Source organism: Felis catus, chromosome C2 (assembly GCF_018350175.1).
Source record: "Felis catus isolate Fca126 chromosome C2, F.catus_Fca126_mat1.0, whole genome shotgun sequence".
Lineage (NCBI taxonomy): Eukaryota > Metazoa > Chordata > Mammalia > Carnivora > Felidae > Felis > Felis catus.
This window is the reverse complement of record NC_058376.1, coordinates 12,679,726-12,706,512: the sequence shown is the minus strand read 5'-3', so window position 1 is coordinate 12,706,512 and position 26,787 is coordinate 12,679,726. Positions and strand designations below refer to the sequence as shown.

The following is a 26,787-nucleotide window of genomic DNA, read 5'->3' as shown; positions in this document are numbered from 1 at the left end:
TGAGTGAAGGAACGAACGTGAGCGGGTTTAAGCCAAAAAGAGGGTTGAGGCAGGTGGGCATCATGTGGCTAGAAGCCCATCTTCAGAAGACAGGGCTGGGAAGCAAGGCCTCAGGAGGGGCTGAAGCTCCAAGGTCATGGCAAATATCTCCGGCATCTCTCTTCTCTGCTTCTCATGGCCCTTCTTCCTTATTCTCTCTCTCTCTCTCTCTCTCTCTCTCTCGCACACACACAGCCTGCCTATGAGCTGAGCTGGATCATATATGGCCACCGCCACCGCCTGAATCATTTTCATGTCCCATTTCTAGCAATATGGAGTAATTCCAAATTTCTTTTTTTTTTTTAAGTTTATTTATTTATTTTGAGGGAGAGAGAGACACACAGGCGGGGCAGAGAGAGAGGGAGAGATAGAATCTCAAGGAGGCTCCACGCCATCAGCACAGAGCCGGATGCGGGGCTCAGACTCACGAGCCATGAGATCGTGACCTGAGCTGAAACCAAGAGTTGGACACTTAACCGACTGAGCCACCCAGGTGCCCCCCAAATTTCTAACAGAAAGATATGTAATTGGCTGGGCTGGGGTCAGGTAGCCTCCCTCCTTTGATCAGCCCTGAACAGAGGCCATGTGATGTGATTATAAACATGGCTGCCTGGAGAGAGGGGCCCAGCCAAACTCTACCCAAGTCAAGATGCTCCTGGGGCACCTGGGTGGCTCAGTTGGTTGAGCGTCTGACTTCAGCTTGGGTCATGATCTCACAGTTCATGAGTTCGAGCCCCACATCAGGCTCTGTGCCTGGAGCCTGCTTCAGATTCTGTGTCTCCTTCTCTCTCTGCCCCTCGCCCACTCGTGCTCTCTCAAAAATAAACATTAAAAAAAAAAAGATGCTCTTACATAACAGGATCAGAGAAGACCCACCAATACCCTGCTTCTAACTGCAGCGTCTGATCCAGATTTGGGATTCTACCCAGCAGTCTTGCTGTGCCCACACAGGGGTCAGGGCACCCCACCCTATGGGGGACGGGTTGCCTCACCCACAGCAACCACGATTGCACTTCTTGGTTGGGGGGTGGGTAGGGAAATTGCAGTGAGCAGTTATTGTCTCTGCTCTGGGAGCTGAGGGTGCCCGGATTTGAGGACAGGAGGGATTTGGGGGCGAGGGAAACAGGGGCCAGGATTTGGGGACAAGAGGGATACTGGTGCCAGTATTTGGGGGCAAGAAGAATGAGTGCTAGGATTTAAGGGCAGCAGGAAGGGGGGTTACCAGGATTGGGGAACAGGAAGGATTCAGTGCAAGGATTTGTAGGTGCTCATGTAGTCTAGGCTCCTACCTAGGAGAAGTTAAGCAGAGATACCATTTTTTTCTCCAACACGAAGAATCCTTTCGCACCCTAAGTTCAACCTGGAGAGACTTCTTTCCTTCTTTTTTTTTGGGGGGGGCGGGGGGAGAGACTTCTTTCTTAAGGTCTGCACGGACCAAAGCTTGACACAGAAGATTTATTCAGGGGGAAAAAGAACTCAAGGTGGTTGCCCTGACCAGATTTAGCGAATCGTCTTCTCTGGTTTCACCTAGACAGACTCACAGGGACTATGGGAATCACCTTGCTGTCTTTATAATCCTTTATCCAGTTGCCAAAGGCTGAGCATGCCACGGACAGTGCAGCATCACCGAAGGATCGAGGGCATGTGTGCCCAAGACCAGGAGCGGAGGCGCTACCTCTCCCCAGGCGAACGGTGCATCTCTGAGCCTCAGTTGTTCCATCTGTGGGAACGGGGATGAGACGCGTCTTCACTCCGTGAAGACTGCCCGAGATGCACCGTTGGATCGCTGAGCCCGGGGTCCAGCGCGTATCAGGAGCTCCACGAATAACAGTTTGCTCGTGGTCTTACAAATGCATCTAAAATGGAGAGAGTCAGGCTTGCAGGGTGGTAGTAAATCGCATCCCAGCTCCTGTTGTTATTTTCAGGTTCCTAACCCACTCGCGGGGCCATCGTCACGTAGTAAGTGGGCAAGTTTCCTGACATGAGCCTGTATCACGCACAGCAGTTTAATGTCTGGAGGGCCGGGTTATTCTGCAAAGCTCATCTGGACTGTCCTTCCTCCCTGAGCTCTTCATCTGTCTCCAACTGCAAAACCTCTGGCATTTGCAGTGAGCCCAGCCCTGCTCAGGCCGTATCTTGAGAACAAGGTGAGAGACAGATGTGAAAGAAGTGTCATTCCTGGCAGGGAGGACTTAATCCTGCCAGGGAATCAGGGGTGTCCTTCTCAGGCTGCGGAGGCTATTTCGTCAGAAAGCATTTTGTGGCAACCCGGTTCGGTCCTCTGGGGCGCTGCCCTGGTCCCTGGGTCAGCGGTATGGCCGTGGTCAGCCGAAGGGCATTCCTGGGGGGCCCTGGACGGCTTCCGCCGCCTCCTGTCATCGTCACCTAGATGTGACCGTCACTGCCGATGGGCGCGAAGGCACCAGGGTCTCCTGCGCACAGCAAATCCACAATTTAGGAATGTTCTCTGGTTGTTGGTCCTGGGACATCCCTAAAAGAATTTAGTTAAGCACTTTGAGAAAGGAAATGACCTTTTCTTGGTGCTGAAGATGTCTTCCCAGCTCTTTTTTAAAAATCAGTGCCGTGGAACTTGGACGGTTTACGTTGGCTCACTCCTGTTTCCTGTTGCCACTCCTCCCAGGTACCAGCTGGGCTAACGAACAAACAAAAATAAGCAATTTTCTGCAGGAAAAATATTTGGTTTCCTCTCCCTTCTCCTAGCTGGCTGTGGTGCCCTTCGCCTTCAGAAGTCTTGTTCTGCCCTCTGCTTTCGCTCACGCTACAGTCCTGTCTGCTTTGCCCCAGGGCATCTTGAGATCGGATGGTTTATTCTTTGGGTCAGTTCTGCAGAATCTTTAATCCACTTCCAAAACAGTCTGTTTTGCTGCCCCCTCTCATTTGTCTATTGTCCTTATAGTACTTAGAGGATCATTCTAGCATGCGGTCTTAGAATTCTCTTTCAGGCTTATTAAGGAAGCGAGTGAGGACTGAGAGCCGTGGATGAAAAGCAGAGGAGGAGCTGGGAGAGCTCTGTGGTGGATTCTGGGCTGATTACAGTCATCTTGTTTCACTGAATCTCCGAGAAGTTCGCGTTCAGAGTTAACAGCGTTAGTTATTGAGGTGTCATTTACATACCTTAAGATGCACCCATTTTAAGTAAAAACAGTTCAGTGCGTTCTAGGAAATTGACAGAAATGCACAACCAGCACCAAACTGCAGTTTTTTTAAGACTTTTTAAAAAAATGTTTCGTTTATTTTTGAGAGAGAGAGAGAGAGAGAGCGAGCACGAGCAGGGGAGAGGCAGAGAGAGAGGGAGACACAGAATCGGAGGCAGGCTCCAGGCTCCGAGCTGTCAGCACAGAGCCCGACGCGGGGCTCGAACTCATAAACTGTGAGATCATGACCCGAGCTGAAGTCGGACGCTTAACCAACTGACGACCCAAGCATCCCTGAATTGAGATATTTCTTTTTGGTTTTTAGTTCCCAAGAACATACTCACAGCGATCGATCCAGCCGTTGCTAATCTGAAACCTTCTTTGAAGCAGAAAGACAGTGAATATGGTAATTTTTCTGGCTTACTACCAGCATTTTTCTTTAAGTAAAGGTAAACAGTCCCATGTGACTGCAGTCGGGTGACACTGGTTGGACAGGGGATGTCAGGAGGTCATTGGAGTTACCAGCTCTGGTGATGGCAGTGCTGTGGCGATCGGTTGCAAACGGTGGCCGGCGTTTTGTTTTGTTTTTCCAATTATAAGTGGGATAAAACCTCTTTCCCTTCCCTGCTGATTTCCCAAAGTACCACCTGGCAAAAGAGATCTGCTCGGAAACAAATTTGGGGTTCCTGGATGATGGGCCTCCTCGAAAGAGGACCCATCGGGCATGCAGGTGGGCCAGACCGAGGCTGGGCCTGAAGACTTCCGGAAGCACCCCCCCCCTCCCTCCGGTTTTCACTGGGCTCTTGTAAATAGGAGGGTGGGGGTGAACATTTTAGTTTTCTTATCCGATCGAAAATGGAATTCAGCCCTTTGGGACTCCTGATGGGAACCACAAAGTTTCTGTAGAGCATCGAAGATGTTGCACGTTGTGTGTTGAAAGTTTTATATTACTCTTAATACATTTATGAGGTCTTCTGTCCCTAAATCGAAAAGTGAAGTATGCTTGACGCGGAAAACGGGAAAGCACCAAGGACTAGAACTCGCCCCTACTCTCAAAGCTTAGAGAGAACTAAGGTTAACGTTCCGTGTTCGAGTTCCACCCCCGCGCCAGCTCTCCGCCGGGCTCTCCCAGCCCCACTGCTGCTTCGGACACGGTTCCTACCCTGAGCCCCTGAATATCCCGATCCCCCCCGCCCCCCCCCCCCGGAGGCTTCTGCCCTGTCTCTCATCCCCAGGGGTCCCCAGATCTCTCAGGCTGCCCGTCGCGAGCTCACTGAGCTCTATCACAGAAGTGTAACCAGGCATTTGCAATCAGACCTGCCCTGCATTTGCTATCATTTCCAAAAAAAGTGGCCCCGCACAATCTCCCTCCATAATCTCCCTCCCTTCTTCTCTGTGCAGACAGCAGCTCTGTGGTTAGGTACGTATGCCGTAAGTAAGCCTCCCAGAGGCATGATGAATGCCATTGCCTGTAGGACGGGAAAATCCACTCGTTCCCTGCCGCAGTGGGGTGGGTGAGTGGCATCTAACGTTGGAGCCCACCCATTTTAGGGTTTCTAAATCCCTCTTGTGGCTTAATATGTTCAGAGACTATTTACTCAGTGCTCTTGCTGGCTTGTAGTCTTCTGTAATTCAGTCAGAGGCCCATTTATTGGATTTCTGTGACTTTTTATTCATTATGGCAGTCCTGGGTTGGGAACGGAAGGCATCCCGTGAACGGCCGTGACTCATCGCCCTTGCATTTATTTCTTTTTTACGAAACAGGTATAAACTTTGACCCAAGCGAAACGAGGGTTCTGAGGAAAGACGGAGTTATTGTTAGCAACTCTCTGGCTGCCTTTGCCTACATCAGAGGTAGGTCGATGCATCGAAGCTTCCCAGAATGCTTTACCGAACCCTTACTGCCGGCTGCGATGTTTAATTACAACACTCGGCTAACAACTGGAAGTATGACTCAGCACGTGCTGTCTCCTAAGATCTGGAAACACGGGGGCCTAAATCCAGGGGCCGCTCCAGCTGGGTTAACACCCACCAGAGAGCGACATGGGGAGGAGGCAAACAGATCAAGTCACACTGCTTAGGAGTGGGGTTCCATGAGTAGTTTCCTCTCAGAGAAGTAGGAACCCGAGGAGTACATTTCCCAGTTCTCAAATTTGGGAAGGGCACCGGGTTCTTAAATCCCACCCTTGGCTGGGAGACAATGGAGCTAAAAGGTCCCCTTAGTGAACAGAACAGGCCATGCCCTGGGAAGGCTGAGTCTCTTCCTGACTCACCAATGTTACCTCCCACGGTTGCCAAGGGTCCCCTTGATGATCTTCCCCTCAAGGATCCATCAGACTCAGCCCTCCCTACCCGGCGGAGCCAAAGCTGCTCGTCGGCATCAGTGAGGGGACGGTGCCTGCCTTGCCTTCGTTCGTCGCCACCCTGTCCGCTCACCTCAGGGTATTTTGTCATGTGAGCTCCGCAGGTTTCGGCGATGTCTGCCTGACTCCGTTCAGGGAGGCCAAAGCCTCTGAGGCCTTCTGTACAATTCGTGTGACCGCAGAGCGTTGTGGCATTGCCGCTCAAGGCCGGCCGGGGCTGAGGCTCTTTGGGGGGAGGCCTTCCTCAGAGGAAAAGAAAAGTGTTAAGGAAAGAGCTCCACACGGGAGGTGGAAAGGATGGTCTTGGGATCTTCTACTGTTCCATCGTCTTCCGGCGTCCATATTCCTCCTGAGTGTGTGCGGTGCGGTTGTTGGTTTCTTCTGAGAATCTTCTCTCTTCAGACGACGCTCCGACTTCCATTTCTTGCTGTTTCTGATAACATTTATGAGGCCTTTGCTCCCCTTCTGCATAAAAGTAGAGGATGTTTGATGTGGCAAACACGGGAGCCCACCAAGAACTAGAACTCGGCCCTACTCTCAAAGCTTGGAGAGAACTAGTGTTAACGTTCTGTGTTCTTCTGTTTCCCACCCATGGCCAGCTCCCCGCCAGGCTTTGCATCTCCCAGCCCTGCTGTTCTTTCTAACAGGGCTCCCATGAATATCCCGATCCCCCAGCAGGGGAGGCCCCAGAGCCCTGTGTCACCCTTGTCAAAGTTAAGCCCCGCAAGGATTTTGGTCAGAAATCTCCCCACGTTTTCAGAGTCCCTGGAGAGCCCCCTGGAGGAAAGGCGTCATGAAAAATCTCTCAGGGAATAACGAGCAACCAGGAGCCGCGATGACCCTGCTCACGGAGCTGTGGCCGTGCTGAGCCTTGTCAGTGCCTCTCGACAACTGTGTTGGTCGCCTTGGGCCACCGTGACAAGACACTGTAGGCTGGCGGCTTCCACGGCAGAAATTCACGTTCTGGAGGCTGGAAGTCCAAGATCAAGGCGCCCACAGAGTCTGTTTCGAGTGAGAGTTCCCTTCCTGGCTTGGAGATGCATGCCTTCTCACTGTGCTCTCACAGGAGATGGGGAGAGAGAAAGAGAGAGAGAAGGAGGAAGGCAGAGAGAGAGAGAGAGAGAGAGAATGCTCTCTGGCATCTCTTCTTATAAGGACCCTGATCCTCTTGGATTTGGGCCCCACGCTTAATGACTTCATTTAACCTTAATTACCTCCTTATAGGTCCTGTCTCCAAATACAGCCGCATTGGGGATTAACCCTTTGACACACGAATTGGGGGGGGGCACAATTTAGTCCATAGCGAAGACCCCGAGAGAGAGGATTCTGATCCCCCATTCTGCACACGGGGAAGCTCAGGGTCGGAGGAGTTGAGCCATTTGCCTGAGGCCACAGCAGGGACATCGCCAGGGCCACGATTCGGACTCAGCAGATAGAAAACCTGTGCTCTGGTTACCTCTGAGCAATAAATGTGCCCTTCAGAAGTTTGAGGGGTGGAGGTACCCGAATTCCTCCCTCCCTCCGTGTCTGTCCTTTTACACACACGTGCCTCCCAGAAATCAAATGAGAGATTTTCTCATTAGCACCCATTTCACTGCTATGCATTGCCTGACTTGAGGACCAGTGCTTGCTCTCTTAGTTGTCGTCACGGCCCAGGGACCAGGACAGGCTGGCATGGGACAGATGCTCGGCAAGTGGTTAACCAATGAGCAGATGATGAATCTTCGTCTGGCGTCATGAGCTGTCCTGCACCTTCTTGTCACCGTGTATTTGCTATTTATAGGCAGTCCGTTTTGAAGAAATGTAAGGACTTCGTGCCCGGTGACTTGGTTTTATTGAGGGTTGCTTGGGCGCCTCCGTCCCCGAAAGCCGTGGGGAGGAGGCCTGTCTGAGAGGGTGGGGGAACCACCGGCAGGAGCAGCCGGAGCTGAGAGTGAGCCGGGTCAGCTTCTGGAAAAATCAGCTTCGCATGCTCCGGAGATTGGGTGGATCCCAAAGGACGTTTCCCCAGGTCAGGCTGCACGTGGTTTTGACCCACTGGTGCAGTCACATACACACAGGGGACAAGTCGACTGGGAGCCAAAACTGAGGGGCATGTCCTGGGATACTGGAACACAGGGGTCGGCAGAATGGACGTGAGAATGTCCAGGGGTCTCCGATGAACAGTTTCTCTTTGGGCCATGTAAGTGACCCTCCCCAACAGTGAGGCATCATTTTAGTACGTTTAGTACATTTAGTACGTTCGAACATACCCTTAACTGTGCACACCTAATTCATTCTAGAACCAGATCATCAGTTTGAAGAAGCCTGTGGAAAAATTCTGAAATCACAGGAATGGAGAGGTGTGTGTGTGTGTGTGTGTGTGTGTGTGTGTGTGTGTGTGGTTTTTGGAAAGCGGTTTATTTGCTGGCTCAGCCATCAGCCCCCAGCAGACTGTACCCAAGGAGCCTTATTTGGACAGTCTTGCTCAGAACCTGACTCTCCCCCTGCACTTATTTTTTTGTTAATGTTTATTTTATTTTTGAGAGACAGAAAGAGAGAGAGGGTGCGTGCGCGTGCATGTACGTCAGTGGGGGAGGGGCAGAGAGAGAGGGAGACAGAGGATCTGCATGACAGCAGAGAGCCTGATGTGGGGCTTGAACTCGTGACCTGTGAGATCGTGACCTGAGTCAAAGTCGGACGTTTAACCAACTGAGCCACCCAGACGCCCCACCCCCTCCACCTATGTAAGTTTCGTGACAGCAGCTTGGTGTGTTTCCCCCACATATACCCGCAGGCATGCCTCTCGTGTCCTAATATTTCTGTCACTTGCCTCTGCTTGGGCCTCCAGCCCTCTGGCAGAGCATGCTGTGGACGGTCCGGGGGCCCGGGGTACCTGGGGTAACTAGGGTAGCTGGGGGTCACGGTCAGAAAGCAGAGCTTGTCCTGAGATGCGGAGGCATCGTGTTTTATATGAAAGGAATTCTAGGCTACGAGACGGCCCCACAATGAAATAGAAGTATGATAACACATTCCAAAGTCAGAGTTACATGAGAGGGAGGGCGATCGGGGATCAGCGCCACCTTGCCACTGAGGTGTGGCTTCCGATGTGTTCCCACGGTCTCTAATCTTCGGTTCTGTGACAAGGTTATTATCGCGTCCGTAAGTGCTGTCAGACCAAGGGCTCAGGAAGCTCTGTGCTTTCACCTATCAGTAGCAGGGCCCAGGAGGCGGGACCCTGGCCCCGGCTTCTCGGCGTCTTACTGGGACACAATAGGTTGGAACTGGAGCTCGTGTTGGCTCCAGACCAGAGATCTAAGAGTCAGGGGGCCTTAAAGGCCACAGGCCACCCTTGTGAGATTCCTGCGGGCTTACCGCAGCCGATGACATTAAAGTCCTTCACTTAAGCCTGTGACGAACTGAGGCTGAACTGAGAACAGTAACACGATGTGAAGATTCTCTTTAACTGCAGGGAGACTAATGCCTTTATCTTTCTGGAACACATAATAGGAAAGGGGTCGTAGAAGCTGCGAGTGGTCCAGTTGAAAACTGACGATGTGCCCTCAGTGCAAAGCCCAGGGGGCGGTGGCTGTGGAGAGAGAGCCCCCACCCCCCACCCCGGAGCTCGGGGTCCCAGCCACACCGTGGCTGTGGACAAAGGACGAGGCTGCTTCAGGAGGACTTGGGCTAGCTCACCTCCAGGTGCCCTCTAACTAACACCTGGTGATTCTGTGACCTCAAACCAGTCAGCGTAGATGATGAGGAAGCCTGGCTCCCATGAGGCTTTGCCGTGTTCACCAACTTTGATCACGGGATCTCAGCAGACTTGGTGTAGACATGGCCTAAAGAGCGACCACTGACTGGGCAGGAGGCACGTAGGGCCTGATAAGTGAGAAGCTCACCTCCCAGAAGCAAGGGGGAGAGGAAGAGAGGAAGCTATGCAATGGAGCCCCGCCCACAGGGCACCCCTCTTCTCACGGACTCGGCAGGTGTTTGCATAATCCCTGCTCTGCCCCTGGGCGCAGGGGATTCGTGAAGAACAAGAGAGTTCGGCCCCTGCCCTCATGGAGCTTGCGTTCTCTGGGGTGAGACCGGATAAAACACCTTCAGCGATTTAGTGACATTCAAGATGCTATGGAACCTGACGGGGGGGGGGGGCGGGGGGGACCTGGCCCAGCCTGGGGGTGGGGGCAGAAAGGTCTAGATGAAGGAGGAAGAAAGAACATTCCGTGCAAAAGCACCAAGGTGTGAGGCCATCTGCCCCTCGCCCCAGCCCCGTGGGGAATGGAAGGAGGCCAATGCGGCAGGAAAACAGAAACTGAGGCATGAATGAGTCCTTGGAGCTGAACTTGGGGAGGGTAGCTGGGGCCAAGGCCTAGCAAGCTTCGCAGGCTACGGTCAGGATTTGATTTCCAACTTAGTGAGAAGAGGGAAACTGTTTACTGGTGCTAAGTAGGGCAGTGATGTGATCCAGTGTGCAATTTTAAAAAGATTGCAGTGGCCACAGTGGGAAGGTGGGTGACAGGGCGAGAGAGGAGAGAGGAAGACGGAGAAGGATGGTGGTGTTCCTGGTTTTCAGATAAATTCACTAGATCAAAAGACGCCTTAATGAAAGTGGAAGTCCCAGCCACTCACCAAGAGATAGTCACAACATATACTGTCAAATGGTTATTACCAAGAATATATAGAAACTGCATACATGTATCAGCTCCCTCGTAGGTCCGTCCCCAAGAGGAACACTTGCACGTGGACATCAGGGACATTTACAGGACTGTTTGAGGCTACGGCGCCCACGTGGCAAGAGCCTGACGGAGACAGCGACCAGCAGGAGAGATCGTGAATAAGCCACTGTGTAGTCAAGATAACGGAGCAGTAGGAGGAAGCGTAGCATTCAGTTAAAAACTCCCAGGGTGGCTCAGTCCGTTAGGCGTTTGACTCTTGATTTCTGCTCAGGTCATGATCTCGCGGTTCGTGAGTTTGAGCCCCACATCGGGCTCTGTGCTGACAGTGCGGAGCCTGCCTGGGATTCTCAATCTCTCTCTCTCTCTCTCTCTCTCTCTCTGCTCCTCCCTTGCTCATGCTCTCTCTTTCTCTCTCAAATAAATAAACTTAAAAAAATAAAAGTAATGAAATGAATAAACATCAAGGAGGGCCGTGCCCTGACCAGCAAAGAGGAGGTTTCCTAGCCTAATTTAATTCCTAATTTAAATCTGTCCACCTGGGCTCCTTAAAAAGGAAGGAAGGGAAGAAGGGAGAGGAGTGGGGAGAAAAAGGTATGGTAACTAGCCCAGAGTTAACCTGCCTGCCTGGGGCAGAGCCGGATCTCAAACTCTGTCCAGGGAGGGTGAGGCCCAGGTTCGCCCACCACACCGCTGCTGGGAATGACTGACCTGTCAGAGGAGAGGAGAGAAACCGGTGATCGTGGTTTCCTGGAAGCTCGCCCATCACGGGACTCTTTCTCCCTGGAAGTGGCCCTGTCCTGACCTGTGGGTGGCTGGAAAAGGAACAGGCGGGACTCCGTTGCCCCACCCACAGTCCTTACAGGTGCCACAGGGGTGATGGCGGCAGGCGTGGCCGCCAGCGGGACTCACGGTTTATGCTGAGGGAAGGAGGAGATGGGTAGTGGCTGCATCCAAAGCCCACATCAGGGTGCCCCGAGAATGGGGGGGGTTGGAGGGGACATTGGCTGGGAGGTTTGGGGCGGGTGGGGTGGGGTGGGGGCAGCAGGGAGAGGAAAGGGACATTCAAAGGGACAGGAGGGGAGAGGAGTCAGGGGTGAGGAGTCGGCTCCCAGCGGAGGCTGTGATGTGCGGGAGGGAGAAAGAAACATCCGCCCTGTTGCCTTAGAGTCTCTGGTCTTTCCATCATTCTGTGTGTTGTTTAATGACTTTGTCCCAAATGGCAGCCCAATCCCCATTCCACCTCCACTCCCAGAAGCGAAAATAGCCTTTTCTTTTCTCGCAAAGGATGCCTGGCTGTGTTTGACCAAATCTTCAAAATGCCTTGACCCTCAGGAAAAATATATTACTATTAATAGCACTTAACACACCCTGTCCTTCCCTGAGCTGGATCGATTGGCGTTAAGGCTTCTGTGTCATAAGGAGAGCGATCAGATTTTACTAGTAGGGGTGATGGCAACAAAGAACAACGTATCTGGCTCCAGGAGCTGCACCCGCGACTTGAGCTGCAAGTGAAGGAAGCCGAACGGAGAGGTTTCGAGTTTCCAGGGGATGCGTCCTGCTTAGTTAGATCTCTTCCCATCAGACCACAGTGGGCTAGATCCCTTGATGATATAGGAAACTTAACAACCCTGGAGTTTTGACACCAGTCTGGACCTCTGGGGAAGGACAGAGGCAGCAAAGACAATAGTCATTATTCAGGATACTTCCGCGTGGTAAATGGGGGGCGGCGGCGGGGGGGGGGGGCTGTGCCTAGAGAAGGATCACTGAGATGCACTGAGCGAATGCCAGGGGTTCCAAGTGCCCACCCCCCAAGGAGCTCACAGCCCGAGATCCCGAATCCAGGTCTGGCTAAGCCTACAGAGGCCAGTTGTCCACAGGCGGTGGCTTCCCTTTGCTGGCTCAGCTCGAGCCTTTGTTTCAGGGGTCAGCAAACTGTGGCCCTCGGGCCGGTTTTGTAAATCCAGTTTTGGTAGCCACCCCTGTAGGTCTGGGGCTGCCTTTGTGCACAAAGGCAGCACAGACTCACGGCCCACAAAGGCTGAGAGTCTCACTATCTGCCCTTGAAGGAGAAAGTCTGCCAGCGCCAGATTTCTGTTTTGAGGGAGTTTGCTGCATCGTTATTTCCCAAAGCGGGAGTGCTAGGACCTCAAGGGATACATAACTACAAAATGGGGACAATAATGGCCCTTTCCGCGCAGGGGTAAGGTAAGGATTCACCTTATGGCGGGACTTGGGCCAGAATACGTGGTGCAAATTAGCATTGGTTCTGTTATTCTTACGCAATCATTTGGATGTGGGAAGAACTACTAGAAACTTCTGCGTACATTTATTTTTTAATCTAAAAGACATCAAGCTTTGCTAGCATCTACTGTATTCGTAGGACATTCATGTACGTATACTTTATATATAAATTAATTTTTCATAATTCGCTGCTACCACTAATACTAGTGAACTGTTTATTGAGCGCTTACTACGTGTCAGTGAATGTTCCGAGAGTGTTACAGGAATGCACTCTTTGGCAGGAAGGTGCTATTAGCCCCATTTTACATATGAGGAAACTGAGGCACAGAGGGGTTATGTAACCAGCCAACAGTCACGCAGCTAATAAGTGGCAGATCGTAGTTTGCACTCGGGGGGGGGGGGGGGGGGGTCCAGCTTCTGAGTCGCTCTGCTATGTGTCCTCTCGTGTACCTATATGGATTGACCACGCAGGCTCAAAACCTTTTCTTGTTTTAAGCCAACGGGAGTGTACGACCAGTTAGGTGAGGCTGGTTTCAAAGATGCTGTTCAAGGGGCACCTGGGTGGCTCAGTCGCTTAAGCCTCTGACTCCGGCTCAGGTCGTGACCTCGTGGTTCGGGAGTTCGAGCCCCGCGTCGGGCTCTTTGATGACAGCTCGGAGCCTGGAGCCTGCTTCGGATTCTGTGCCTGCCTCTCTCTCTCTGCCCTTACCCTGCTCGTGCTGTTTCTCCCCCTCTCAAACATCAATAAACATTAAAAAAAATATTTAAAGAAAAAGATGCTGCTCAGGATTGGCGTCCTGCGTGAGCTGTTGGTTTGGGCAGTCGTCTGTTTCTGTGGATTGGTGAAGGCTGACAGTCCCGGCCAGCTCCTGACTTGTCCTTTCCCCCTCCCCCCCCACAGCCCACCCAGAGAGAGCAGCCCTGCTGTTCGTGTCCAGTGTCTGCATCGGTCTTGCACTCACATTGTGCGCCCTGGTCATCAGGGTGTCCTGCACCAAGGACTTCCGGGAGCTGCAGCTGGTGAAGGAGCACCTCGTGCCAGGAAGTGACAAGGCTGAGGAAGACAGTGAGGATGAAGAGGGGGAGGAGGACTCTTCAGACTCTGATTTTCCAGGGGAACCGTCTGGGTTTTGTAGGACTGCGTATCCTGTCTACAGTTCCATAGAAGCTGCAGAGCTGGCCGAAAGGATTGAGCGCAGGGAGCAAATCATCCAGGAAATATGGATGAACAGTGGTTTGGACACCTCACTCCCGAGAAATATGAGCCAGTTCTACTGAAAAAGAGACACATCTTATGCGATCACACTTTCTGAAGAGGGAAGGATCCAAAATGCCCCTCCGGTTCTATTTCACTCGTACCTTCCATGAAGGAGTATTTGTTATGTCATCCAATACCAGAGAAGCCAGAAGCTGTTAAAGGGACCTTTCAAACTGTTTACAGCACATTCAAAATAAATTAAGAGGGAAGTCTTTGTTTTCTTTATTTATTTAAATTCTTAAAAAAAATTTTTTTAATGTTTATTTATTTTTGAGACACAGAGAGAGAGCATGAGTAGGGGAGGGGCAGAGAGGGCGGGAGACACAGGATCCAAAGGAGGCTCCAGGCTCTGAGCTGTCAGCACAGAGCCCGACGCGGGGCTCGAACTCACGAACCGTGAGATCGTGACCTGAGCTGAAGTGGGATGCTCACCGACTGAGCCACCCAGGTGCCCCTTAAATTCATTTTTATACATTAACATAGAATGCACATTTATTGCGTGCTTATAATTCGAGGCTCTGTTGTAGCTGCTTTTCATATGTTAAGTCATTAATTCCTCACAACAACCTCATGAGGTAGGGCTATCATCCCTTTTACAAATGAGTAAACAGGAGATTCCTTGTATCAAAAAAAAAAAAACAATTGTACTGATATACAGGACAGCAAGCTTGAATCCATCCACTATGGCGGATTTTAATCACTAAAATTATTTGTTTAGAACAGAGATCAGCAACATTTTTTTGTTTTTTTTTTTTTTAATGTTAAATGTTTACTTATTTCTGAGAGTGCAAGCAGGGAAGGTGCAGAGAGGGGCAGGGGGGAGACACAGAATCCGAAGCAGGTTCCAGGCTCCGAGCCGTCAGCACAGAACCCGGCATGGGGCTCGAACCCATGGACCGCGAGATCGTGACCTGAGCCGAAGTCAGACGCTCAACCGACTGAGCCACCCAGGTGCCCCTCAGCAAAAGTTTTCTTAAAGGGCAAGATAATATTTTAGGCATGTGGGTCATGCCATGACTGCTCAACTCTGCCATTGTAGCTCACAGGCAGCTATACATAGCTAGTACATAATGAGTGAATGTAGCTGTGTCCCAATAAAACTTTATTTACAGACGCTGAAATTTTGAATTTGATTTCATTTTCACATGTCACATATTCTTCTTCTTGTTTTTTTTTAATCACTTGAAAATGTAAAAACCTGTCTTAGCTCACAGGTGTACAAACACAGGTAGCAAGCATTTACCTGATTTTGTAAACAATGTGTGGGCCACAAGACCTAAAATATTTACTCTCTTGCCCTTTATTTTGTTTTGATGTTTATTTATTTTTGAGAGACGCGGGGAGAGAGAGAGAGAGAGAGAGAGAGAGAATGAACGGTGGAGGGACACAGAGAGAGAGGAAAACAACAGAATCGCAGGCAGGCTCCAGGCTCTGAGCTGTCAGCACAGAGTCCCCACGTGGGGCTCAGAACCCATGGACCGCCAGATCATGACCTGAGTCGAAGTCTGACGCGTAACCGACTGAGCCACCCAGGCGCCCCTGCTCTCTTGCCCTTTAGAGAAAAAGTTTGCCCACTCCTGATTCAGAATATAAAACTGCACAGCTTCTAGTGGTCAAAGGGATCATCCAGATTACCCAACAGTCCTTTGGGCAAGGATCAAGGCGGGGAGTTACCTTTCAAATCATTGCAGGGGAGCAGAAGAAAAAAAAAAAAGGTAAGGAAACCGATTCCTAATGGGAGAACTGGTGAGAAGTTCCTTTAGACAGCTCCCCCTGCTGGACAGGAGGCTTATAGCTATGGAGTAGAGTAAGATTTTATTATTTATTTATTTATTACTTATTTGAGAGAGAGTGTGTGTGTGTGTGAACGGGGGGGAGAAGAGCAGAAGGAGAGAGAGCAAGAATCCCAAGCAGGCTCCACACCCAGCATGGAGCCTGAGGCAGGGCTCGAACCCACTTCCCCTAGGGTCCTGACCCGAGCCAAAATCAAGAATAGGATGCTCAACTGACTCAACCACCCAGGCGCCCCCCATTTTTTTTTTCTTTTTTGTTCCAGTGGTACTTAGGTTACAAAAATGATGGTGTCATATCCATCTCGTATGTCTGCTGTGGATGGACAAGCTTTCTGCCACCAACCCGGCAAGCAGGCACATGTAGTTGAGGAAGCGGAAGGCTGACAGGTTAAGTACGGGGGCCCAATTCGCATGGCAGAACGGGATGGAGGGGACTTAGTTGTGAGGTGATCGGGAATAACTAGCTGTTCCCTCAGGGACTCAAACAATGCTGGATACGGAGAAGGCATTTTTCTCTCAGTCCCCCCCCACCCCCACCCCCCACCCAAGACCTGAGAGTGAAGGGCCCATCCGAGGCATGCAGGAAAGGGTGGGTGTGGAGTCTCTCATCAACCGGCCCAGCATCCTGCCTTGAGAAGGGGTCTGCAGTCCTGTTTGTTTGTTTTTGTGTCATTCAATTTGTCTTAGTGCATTTGAGCTGCTACAACAAAAATGCCGCAGACTGAGTGGCTTAGGAACAGTCGAGATTTATTTCTCACAGCTTGGGACGGTTGGAGTCCAAGATCAAGGTGCCATCCGGACGGTTCCTATAAATGGAATCACACCGTGGGTAGTCTTTTCGTGCCTGGCTTCTTTCGCTTAGCGTAACGTCTTCTGGTTCCACCGTGTCGTAACACGTGTTAGGACTTCGTTCCTTTTTTGTGGACGAATACTATCCCATTGCATGGGTAGAACACATTCTGCTCACTCATTCATCTGTTGGTGGACACCCGGGTTGTTTCCACCTTTGGCTACTGTGAGTTATGCTGCTGTAAACATTCGTGTATTTTAACACGCGGTATTTTAACAACAGTGCCGTCGCCCAAAATGGCGACTGCAGGTTTGTTGAGAAATTCTATGTTTTCCACTCAACAGAGGGAAGGGGGGGGGGGCGCTGAAGATGAGTCAGAGTGACATTCCCTCTTTCACCCTGTCCTCCTGCCAATTTCAGAATGAACTTCCCTTACTCTGACCCCTGAGAAGGTGGGAGGGTAGGGATCGGTCGAGAGAGGTGTCTATATGGACAAGCTTGGTTGGGGTGGTTTGGGCAGAGGCTGAAACGCCTCAGGACCTCCAGGTAACTGAGTCCTCCGTAATGCAGGGTCCTGGGAGAGGTTGGCGGGGCTGGAGATGCCATGTTTTAAACCTGTCATGAGAGAAAAATTTCTTCTGGGTCATGGCAGACAGTGACATGAACACACGGCTCCATTGTCTAACTCCTTCCTGAGGATTCCGTTCTAATCAAAGAGAAGGCTTGTCCTTTCATTTCTGGGAGCCCAGCAAGGAGCACTTGGGTATTGTCCCGGCTCCTGGAGCCGCCTGTCCCCATTGTCTCCATATCTAGCTCCCAGGCGGCACATCCATGAGCATAAATACTGTCCCTCTGCTGTCTTCCTGGGGCTGAAGGGAACATGGCAGCTGGAGGTCTTCCCTTTACCAGTTGGAGAAAGAGTCTGGCCCACATGGACCTCCGTCGTAAAGCTTTTGTGGAGTGTCCCAAGGGGTCTTCCCTTCTCTGAGCCGTCCCCAACCCCCAAGCCCCACGCACGTGCACACCCCTCCCAGGACCCCCGAGGAGGCCACACGGAGGACAGGCCCGCCACGGGCGAGGGCCCTTGTTTGGCCCCCGCGAACGTAGTGAGCTGTTTATTTGCATTTTCTGAGCCTCAAAGAAGAATGCCACGTTCTTCTCATGCACAGAGCCCGAGGGGTCCTGCTGAGAATGTGTTTGCACGGGCACGAAGCCCAGGAGGGAGAGGACCGAACCAGATTCGGATGAAGGGCTGCCGCTGGAGCGTGGCGGCCGGAGGAAGCTCCCGGGTGGAAGGCTCCCGGGGGAGCGCGGGGCCCACGCGGCTGCTCCTCCGCTTTGTGCGTCTCTGGGCAACAGACACCCCTCTGTTTCCGAGCGGTGGGGTCCCGGAAGTCCTGCGAGAAGAAGCCAGCCCTCGGTGGGAGGTTTGTCCCGGTCAGCACCTCAGGCCCCTGCTGCAAACACCGCCTCGCCAGACGCGAGCTGCCCGCTGGAAAAGTCGGCCCTTCTGCAGTCCCGAGGCTGGACGTTGGCGGGGGCCGCTGGGGCCTCGTAGACGCCGAGCGTCCGGGGCCGCCTCGGGGAGGAGCGGCACACCCCCGGGGACCCAGAAGCTTCCACAGATGTGGAGCGGGTGATGCCCGGGTCCCGGCCGGGGGAGGGGAGGGGGTGCCCCCCGACGGCCCCAGGCTGCCCTTTTCTGCAGAGAACCGGCTCCCATCCTGTTTGTTTTGGTCCTCCCAGACTGCTACCCCAACGGGCCCCAGACTGGGCAGCTTGTAAACAACACGAACCTCTTTCTCGAAGTTCTAGAGGCTGCGGCCCAGGCTCTGGGAGTCAGCACGGTGGGGGGAGGGCCCTCGTCCCGGTTCCCTGCCCGCACCTTCTCATGTGGTAGAAGGGACGGGGCAGGGCTCTATGCAGCCTCTTTCATAAGGGCACTAGTCCCACTTACAGGAGCTCTGTCCTCATGGCCCGATCACCACCCAGACGCCTCACCTCCTAATACCAGGGTATCTGAGGGTTAGGATTTCCGCACGTGAATCTTGGGGGTGGGGGGGGGACACGATCATTCTGAACGGAGCCATTTTCTTACACGAATTCCTCCTGAGAGCACTCCTTCAGGAAATCACTCATGCAAGGGTCCCCGTCTCAGGAAACTGACCTGCCCCCCGGGGTGAGGGGCTGTGGACCTGGGGGGGGGGCCTGTGCCAGTCCCTGTCGGCCCACACTGCTGGCACAACGTCGCTCGAAACCTCAGTGGAGGCCAGACCCAAAGGATCATGAGGTACCCCTCCCACCGTCGAGGGGTGCCAGGAAAGAGTCAGCCTCGTGTCTGGTGAAAGGGAGCCCTCCTTTCACCCTGCTCCCTGCCCCCACCCCAGAGGCTGAGACACGGAGGCCAACCACAGTGAACGTGGCTCTGTCCCCGACTCAGGCTCCCTTCACTGCCCTGTTGCCTCCCAGCTTCTACTCTGACTCGGTCCCAGTTTGATCTCGGGTTGATCTCCCTGCGTCTCCGTTTCCCCATCTGTAAAATGGGCATAATAACAATACGTCCTTCCTGGTGGTGTCGGGGGTCGTGGTGCTTCGCATCCAGTACGAACAACAGGGAAGGCAAGTTTTTATCATCGGTTATTCCTCCCCCCTGAGGGGCAGCATCCAGCATGGCCAAGGCCAATGTCCCTTCTACAGGAGATCTGACAGAATTCAAGGGCAAAGCAAGAACAAGATGAGGGAGGGGACGAGGCAGCCCCGTTTCTGCCCTGCTGCCCGGAAGACTTCGTAGAAGACGGGCAACTGTCTGCAGGGCTCAGGGGAAAGTGTCAAGGTCGGACTTTCCTTGGATTCTTCAGCCAAGTCCATTGTGGAGTCTCCCCTGCATGGACTTAAAAGGCTATGCCCAGTTCTGGGGGGGGGGGGGGTAGTTACGAACCCAGAACTGTGGTCTTTTTTTTTTTTTTTAAGAAGCCCATTGTAAGCCTGACCAGAGCTGGCCAAAGTCCATCCCAAGACTGGACAGGAGCCCGGGAGATTAAATCCTAAACAAATACTCATTCCAAATGCCTTGTCAACTGGGAGCCATGCTGGCCTATAGTTGGAAATAAGGCAAGAAAGGGCCATGATAACACCAACCACACAAGGGAGAACTCAGGAAGCTGGCTAATAACCCGAGGTCACTACCTCCTTTTTAGGAATTTCAAATCCACGGGCACCCCCTCTGTGGGGCGTTGTGCAGGCTCCCCGGGGAATGAATGAGACGTCTAATCGCCGACGTGGACAACCCAAGGCTGTGCTGTCCAGTGCCACACGTGGTTATCTAAACCTAAATTTAAATCAGTTGACGCAATTTCAACGTCAGATTTCAGTCACACCGGTCACATGGCAAGGGTTCACCAGCCACGTGGCCGGTGGCTACTCTCCTGGTGTGGACGGTTCTGCTGAGCGACGCTGGGCTAGTGGGTTAAATCAGACACGTCGGGGCACCTGCGTGGCTCCGTCGGTCGAGTGTCCGACTTCGGCTCAGGTCATGATCTCACGGCTCATGAGGTACTGACCGTTCAGGGCCTGGAGCCTGCTTCGGATTCCGCGTCTCCCTCTCTCTCGGCTCCTCCCTGATCGTGGTCTGTCTCTCTCTCAAAATAAATACTAAATTAAAAAAATTTTAGACGCACAGGCGTGAGCCCAATTCACTGCAGTGAATAGAGCGGGTATGCACCCTGGGCCTTGCCAACCAGGGGTGGGATCAGGTGAAATCCCAGGCACAGAAATGTGGGACCCAGGTGCCACGTACCCCACCTCGGCTCACCTTCAAGGGGATGCCCCCAAGTGTCCCTGCTCTCCAGTCCCGAGGCCTCTGTCGCCCTGGTGCGCCTCGGTGGGTGCACGGGCCCACAGCCACAGCTGCAGCTCAACTTTCGTGGGCTCCGACCCGCCGCAGAGCCATGGGAGCCCTACCCACCTGCCCTGCCCTGGCCACTTATCCTTCCTCCCGATCCAGAGACAGTCGGCACCCCCGGGAACAGTCCAGAGAACCTCGGGCCAGGCCTTTCGCACCCCGGGAGCCTGTCCCCCGTCCCCAGGCCGCTCTGCGGGGTCACCACGACCGAGCCCCCTTCCCTCCCCCCTCCCCCTCTCCTCCTGCAGTATCTCACATGGCCCCTGAACCCGGGCGCAGAGCCGGCCCTTCCCTTTTATCCTTTGGACGTTCTGGTTTGACAGTATTTTTTTTTTTTAATGTTTATTTATTTTAGAGAGAGAGAGAGAGAGAGCAGGGGAGGGGCCCAACGAGAGGGAGACAGAGGATCCGAAGCAGGCTTTGTGCTGACAGCAGCCAGCCCCACGTGGGACTCGAACTCATGAACGCTGACATCATGACCCGAGCTGAAGTCAGACACTCAACCGACTGAGCCACCCAGGCGCCCCTGACAGTATTTTTTTTTTTTAATGTTTATTTATTTTAGAGAGAGAGAGAGAGAGAGAGCAGGGGAGGGGCCCAACGAGAGGGAGACAGAGGATCCGAAGCAGGCTTTGTGCTGACAGCAGCCAGCCCCACGTGGGACTCGAACTCATGAACGCTGACATCATGACCCGAGCTGAAGTCAGACACTCAACCGACTGAGCCACCCAGGCGCCCCGGAATGAGCAGAATTGTAAAAGGTGAATCAAGGTGTGGAAACCTGACGTGCAGAAATGAGTAGCAGTGATAGACCAGGAGGCGGGAGTGGGAAGGGCATGTTTAGGGATGGGGAAGAGCCAGAGGCGGGGTGGGGTGCACCATGGGAAGACAGGACAATGGTGCGGGACACCAGGAGGCGGGTCGGTGCTCCGGGCCATGGGACTTGTCTGACCCCTGGCAGTAAGTATGGAATCACCCTCTCTGGGCAACATCCTTCCACCCCCCAGAGCAGGTAAGGGACTCACCTCTTCTACCCTCGGCCAGCAGGGCCTGCCCTCAAACCTTGGCCTTCCGACTCTTGGAATAGTAATCGCTCCCGATTTTACCGCTCACTATCCAATTAGCATCTTGGAAAGTACCAGATTACAGCTTAATTCTGTTGGAGAAATTAAAATCATCACGCTTAGGAAGCTATTCTAGTGACTGACTCACGTGGGTGCTTTAAGCTGTAATCAATCTCATCCAGGGCCCAACAAGATATTCTGGCAAAGCCTGTCTTTGAAAGGTTCCCAGCCTTTGCTTCGAGATTTGCTCACAGCCTGATTGCCTTTCAGACTGGGCCAACAGAAAATCCAACCGGGAATTTATCTTGAGGTGAAAATGCCGCCTTCCTGCTTTTAAGCAAACTCTCTGGGATATCGTGAGCTGAGCCCGCGGCACCGGGCAGAACAAAGACAGGAAAGCTGGTCACTTCCGATTGGGGGGTACATATTCATTCCCCCTACTTTCTCCGTTCCAACTCATGACTCCATGGATTGAGTCCTTTCAAGAAAAGAAAAATAGACCTTGTCATTTCCTATTGTTTCAAAGACAGACTCCAGCCTGGGAAAGATTAAGGCAAGAGGAAAGGGCCTCGTGTCCAGATGACTAAACAGCAATCTGACCTGGAAAATGCTCGATTAGTTTCTGAGGAAGGGAGGGAGCTGCAATTAAAGGCATGTGTAAAATCGTGACATTACCTCACTAAGGGAGCAAAGGGAAGCGCTCCCAATTGGCTAACAATGAACTGGAGGAGAATGTGTTACTAATCCGTGAAGAATGTGCAGACCCAGTGAGCGGCCTCCCAGCTCTGAGCTCCCGAACTTCCTTCCTTAGAACCTGACCTCTGGCTGGAAAGCCTCCGGACCCTGGGAGAGCGAGGCATGTGCTGTCAGTGGAGGGGGGCGTCTCAGGAACAGGCCAGGCTTGTCTCCACGGAGGCTCCGCTGACATCCGTCTTGCCTATACCCCTCCGTTCGCGCACGAGGAAAACTTCTGTTCCTATCGAAGATGTCTTGGGAAGAATTCCAGCTGTTCTGGAAAAAATAATAGTAATAATAATAGAGACGCCTTGTATCGTGTTTTCAAGCGAAGTCGACAGATCTCCATGTACTGACCTGGAAAATTCTGGAAGTCCTGTTATTAAGGGAGAAGTGCAAATCGTAAAATAATACGTGCGTCGTGATTCCGTTCAGGTGAAAGAAAAAGACTCAAAATAAAACTTTTTCTGTGGGTGCAGACATGTGGCTGCGTAGTGTGGGGTGAGGTGGGGGGAGGGCACAGCCCCTGGCCCACCTTTCTCTTCAGACCCCGCCTCTGTCCTTCTCTGTGAGGGGCCTCACATACTTACAGTGGACGACACAGTTCATGTATCCGTGCTCCATCCCGTCGATCCCCCCAAACAGCCACCACCTCCTTGACGTGGCATGGGACCAGGGATGCACGCACCAGCCTCAAGGACAGACCTTGTGACATAGCCGTGCCGGCCTTGGAAGCGGTGTTGTGTCCAGGAAAGGTGGTTCATCATCTTCCTTTTACACAATCAAACCAACTTGTAATAATCTTAAATTGTCTCACACTTGGCTTATTCTTTCCCCAAAGAGGGGGAGTAAATAGAACCAGAAGGAAAATCCAGGGCAGAGGTCGGTTGCATCACCGCCGAAGCTCTTCAAAGTCTGCCAGTCGGGAAGCGAACCCGGAGTTCAAATTCCACCACCGCCACTCAGCAGCTATGGACCTCGGGCAATTTATTGACCTCACCGGCCCTCAGTTTCCCCATCTGTAAAGTGGAGACACTGCCTACGCATGCCTCTTAGGGTGATCGGGAAGCAGCTGTCAGTGGGGAGCTGGTGAAATTCAACAGAAGTCAGGGAAGGAAAGTGGGTCTTCAAAGAAGCAAAGGCCATGGTCAAAGACAAAAGGGATAGAAGGTGAGTGGGAAGTTTTTAAACGGGGAGTTCTTGCCAACAGTAAGATGGCGAAGCATTTACAGTGTTTCTCACACAGTGAGTCCTGAGGAGCCTAGCAAAGAGAGAGACGGAAAAGACCAAGAATACGGCTGCTTGCTCGGAAGGGAGTTGTCCGTGGATGATCTGGAACCATTTCCAGATGGTGTCATGGAAACCATACATGGACCCACCATCCGGCCTCAATGGTTAATGAAGATATCGCGTGACTTGGTTTTGGGCGAGAAGTAGCTTCGTCATCTCATATTGGTAAGAAAGGCAAGCAAAGAGTTACAGATGTCTTCAATGAAAAAAAAAAAAGAAAATTGCAAATAAATAGATCATTCCTAACCCTGTTTGACAAACCAACACCTGCAAGACGTAGGGGTCGGCGGACAAGAGGGGAAAGTAATAGGAAGGGTCTCGGTGGTAGAGAAGTGGTATGCCCCTGACTGGTGTGGATAAATCATCCCCCTGCACCCCACCTCTGTATCCCCTCCATGACCACCTCCCACCTCTCGGCCTTGGGATCGAAGGGTACTTCGCGTCAGTTTATGCCAACAAGAGGTTTCGTCATGACCAACCTTGGATCAGGAAGCACCCGCCTTCCCAGATTCCGCGACCACCTCCCCGCTCCACAGCAGGTGTCGTTTGTTCCCTCTGCTCTCCCAGACCCGGGACAGGGGTGGCCTCTTTCTTTCCTTCTTCCTTTGTCTGAGGCTGTGTCCGTCCAGCCTTCTGTCAATTCATTCTACAAATCTCCAGGGAGTGGCACTTTGTGCGGGGCACAGTGGAAAGCCCTGGGCATTGGTTAAGGGAGCCTGGCCCACCACCCGCTCTGACCCTCCACCCTTCCGCAGGAGGGAAGGCCCGGCTCGCACAGAGGTCAGAGTCCTGAGGTTCTGGTCCGGGGGGTGGATTTCCTCCCGAAGAGGGTGGCCGTCGTGTCACGGAGTCCACACTCTTGCTGCAGGTGCCCCTGGGGACAGCCCGCCCTTCTACAAGCCCAGCACGACAGCACTAATTACTCCCGATCCTGGCAGGACGGGGCCGGGCCGGCAGTACAGTGGGATTAGAGCTGGAGATTCGCCCGCAGCCAGGGGAGGCGGCCTGGGGAGTGGAGGTGGGACCCCGGCTCTGCCAGCAGCCCAGCAAGCCGAGTGGCCCAGGGTCTTTTCACACTGGGGCCCCGGGATGTCATCCGGGGAGCTGGTCCCCTCACTCGCAGCGCTTGGCTTTTGTTTCGCGTCAGGTCAACTTAGGAAGGGTTGCGGGTTGGCTGTCTGCCTCCGGTGCATTCGAGGGCAGCCTGGCACTTCCGTGGCCAGCCCTGAGTTGGGCTCTGTTGCGGGTTCAAGCCAGGAGTGTCTGAGACCTCAAAGCCATGCCCTTCTTCCGGAGGAGAGCTGGCCCAGGGTCAGCTGGTCCTAGACCCCGTTGGCCCATCTGGGGGCTCGCTCCCCATGAGCTGTCCTGCAGAGACACTCAGAAGGGAAGGAGTGGCCTCGGGTCCCCCATGGGCTGCGAAGGTCATAGCAGAGCCAGGGGATAGGACTGTGGAAGGCTGTCGTGGGCCAGGCGGGCCAGCCCTGGGCAGTGGACCAGATGCCAGCCTGGGAATGGAGACAGGCAGGGTCCTTGTGTCCCCCAAATACTCCTGTGCACAGCCACTCGGAAGTGGCTCCCCAGTGTGGCCCTCCCCATCCGCGGCACCCTCCGCCCATACCCCACCTCAGCTTCTCCCCAGTCCGGTGTGCAGGCCCCGAGGCCACCCACTGTGGGTCACCTTGCATGCACAGCCCCTCGAGGGTGACAGAGAAGAGGGGAAGGAGATAAAGGCTTGGGGGAGGGTCTGGGGTCTCCGGAGGTGTGAGGCTGAGCCATCATTATCTCTTTGGGTTCCCACCCCCTGCCTTTCCCAGGCCAAGGACCCCCAGAGCCCAGGGACCAGGCCTGGCCCTCGGCAGAGGCCATCTGTAGCCCCTGCTCAAGGCTCAACGATGCCGGTTCAAGGGGTCTAGCAGGACAGATTCCATCACTCCACGAGTCACTGAATCCGAATCAGGGTTCAGGGCCCAGGAATTCACATTCTTTAAAAAAAAAATTTTTTTTTAATGTTTATTTACTTTTGAGAGAGAAAGAGAGAAAGCGTGAGCAGGGGTGGGACAGAGAGAGAGGGAGACACAGAATCCGAAGCAGGCTCCAGGCTCCGAGCCGTCAGCACAGAACCCGACGCGGGGCTCGAACTCATGAACGGTGAGATCACCACCTGAGCTAAAGTCGGATGCTTAACCGACTGAGCCACCCAGGCACCCCGAGGAATCTGCATTCTTTACAAGAGCTTCCTCTGGCCGGTGGCTGAGGGCCTGGGGCTCGCTCGGCCTGGGCTTCCTGGGCCCCATCAACTACTTGCTCATCTCTCAGAACCCAACTCCCACATCTGGTTTGGGTTTGCTCTGTACGGGATCGCTTCGTTTTGCCCCAACCCATTGTTCTCTGTTCTCCTCCAGGCTCCTCTACCCTGCCGTGTACCCAGGCCATCATCAGCCGTCTCCCCTGCCCTCTGACTTCCTGTTGGGCTCGGGGAGTGGGGGCCCCCAACAGGAGATGGGGGAGGGGAAGGAGAGGGAGGTCAGGTGTTAATTCTCCCCACCAGGTCACCTTGACTGACCGTGGCCCCCAACCGCGGGTCCCTGCCCCTGTCAAGGCAGCCGCCTCTGAGCCTCACTTTCCTTCTGGGCCCGTCAGTCATGTTCATCGGTCAGGCCCGGTACCGGCTCCCGTGGGTAAAGCCCAGGCAGCGCGCTGTGCCCCGAGGTCCCCTCTCTGCTATTCACTCCTTTGTAAATAAGCCCTTCTGAAGTGTCCCAAAGTGACTATGCCATCAGCTTCCTGTGGGGGCCCCACTGTCACAGTGCCTGGGGACTCATCCCTGCCCGGTGCCCACTTTGCACTACTAGGGTTTTGCTGGGATCCTCCTTCAAGGCCAGGAGGGGGGTTACCCTCAGAGGGAGTGAACAGCTCCTTAAATTCTGCACCCTGGGTCTTACCCTGGCCTTAGCTTTGTTTTCCCTCCCTGTCCTGCCTGCCCAGGGCCCTCCCCCCAGTTCCTGCAGACGGACAGGCTCATCTATGTGATGCCTGGATCTCTTGAGGCCCCGTCCCGAGCATCTGTGTCTCCAGCCATCTGTGGCTGCGTGTTCATGCCACCAGCTTAATGGGATGTGTTCCTTTCCTGAACTTCTTATCCTGGGGTTTATGAACTCTTAGGAGACCAGTGATGCTCTTCCAGAAGTCCGCAAACCACTGAAACTCCAGGCAAAAGTCAGTGGATATGAGAGCGTGCATCTTTCTGACTTTCTCGTCAGCTTGAAATAAGGACCGAAGGAGAGCATAGAAATGGCATCTTTTGGCACAGACCGCGGCCGTGACATGTGCTAAGTGCTCCACAGCGATGAGATGTTGTGATCGCAGCAGGCTGGGAGAAGTGAACGCGTGTCTTTCCGTGTCCACGGTGTTTGTGGAACGCCTCTCAGAGCGAGCCCTGAGGCTGGTCCGGCACGTAAGTGAGCACTGGGCGGTGGCTGTAGTTGTTGGGATGA

General features: G+C 53.3%; 1 protein-coding gene across 8 annotated transcripts in view; it reads left to right on the top strand.

The window, feature by feature from the left end:
- EVA1C (eva-1 homolog C) overlaps positions 1 to 13,929 on the top strand; it is a 77,082-nt gene extending 63,153 nt beyond the window's left edge. For 4 of the 8 annotated variants that reach the window (XM_045036678.1, XM_023238810.2, XM_045036680.1 and 1 more), the window contains 3 exons: positions 3,520 to 3,600; positions 4,959 to 5,048; positions 13,361 to 13,929. In XM_045036678.1, coding sequence (XP_044892613.1) covers positions 3,520 to 3,600; positions 4,959 to 5,048; positions 13,361 to 13,737 — 548 coding nt within the window. In that variant the 3' untranslated portion in view covers positions 13,738 to 13,929. Of the gene's footprint in view, positions 1 to 3,519; positions 3,601 to 4,958; positions 5,049 to 12,284; positions 12,856 to 13,360 lie in introns of those variants that run through there. The other 4 variants (XM_045036683.1, XM_045036679.1, XM_045036681.1 and 1 more) reach the window with 4 other exon arrangements.
- Positions 13,930 to 26,787: the final 12,858 nt, after the last annotated feature.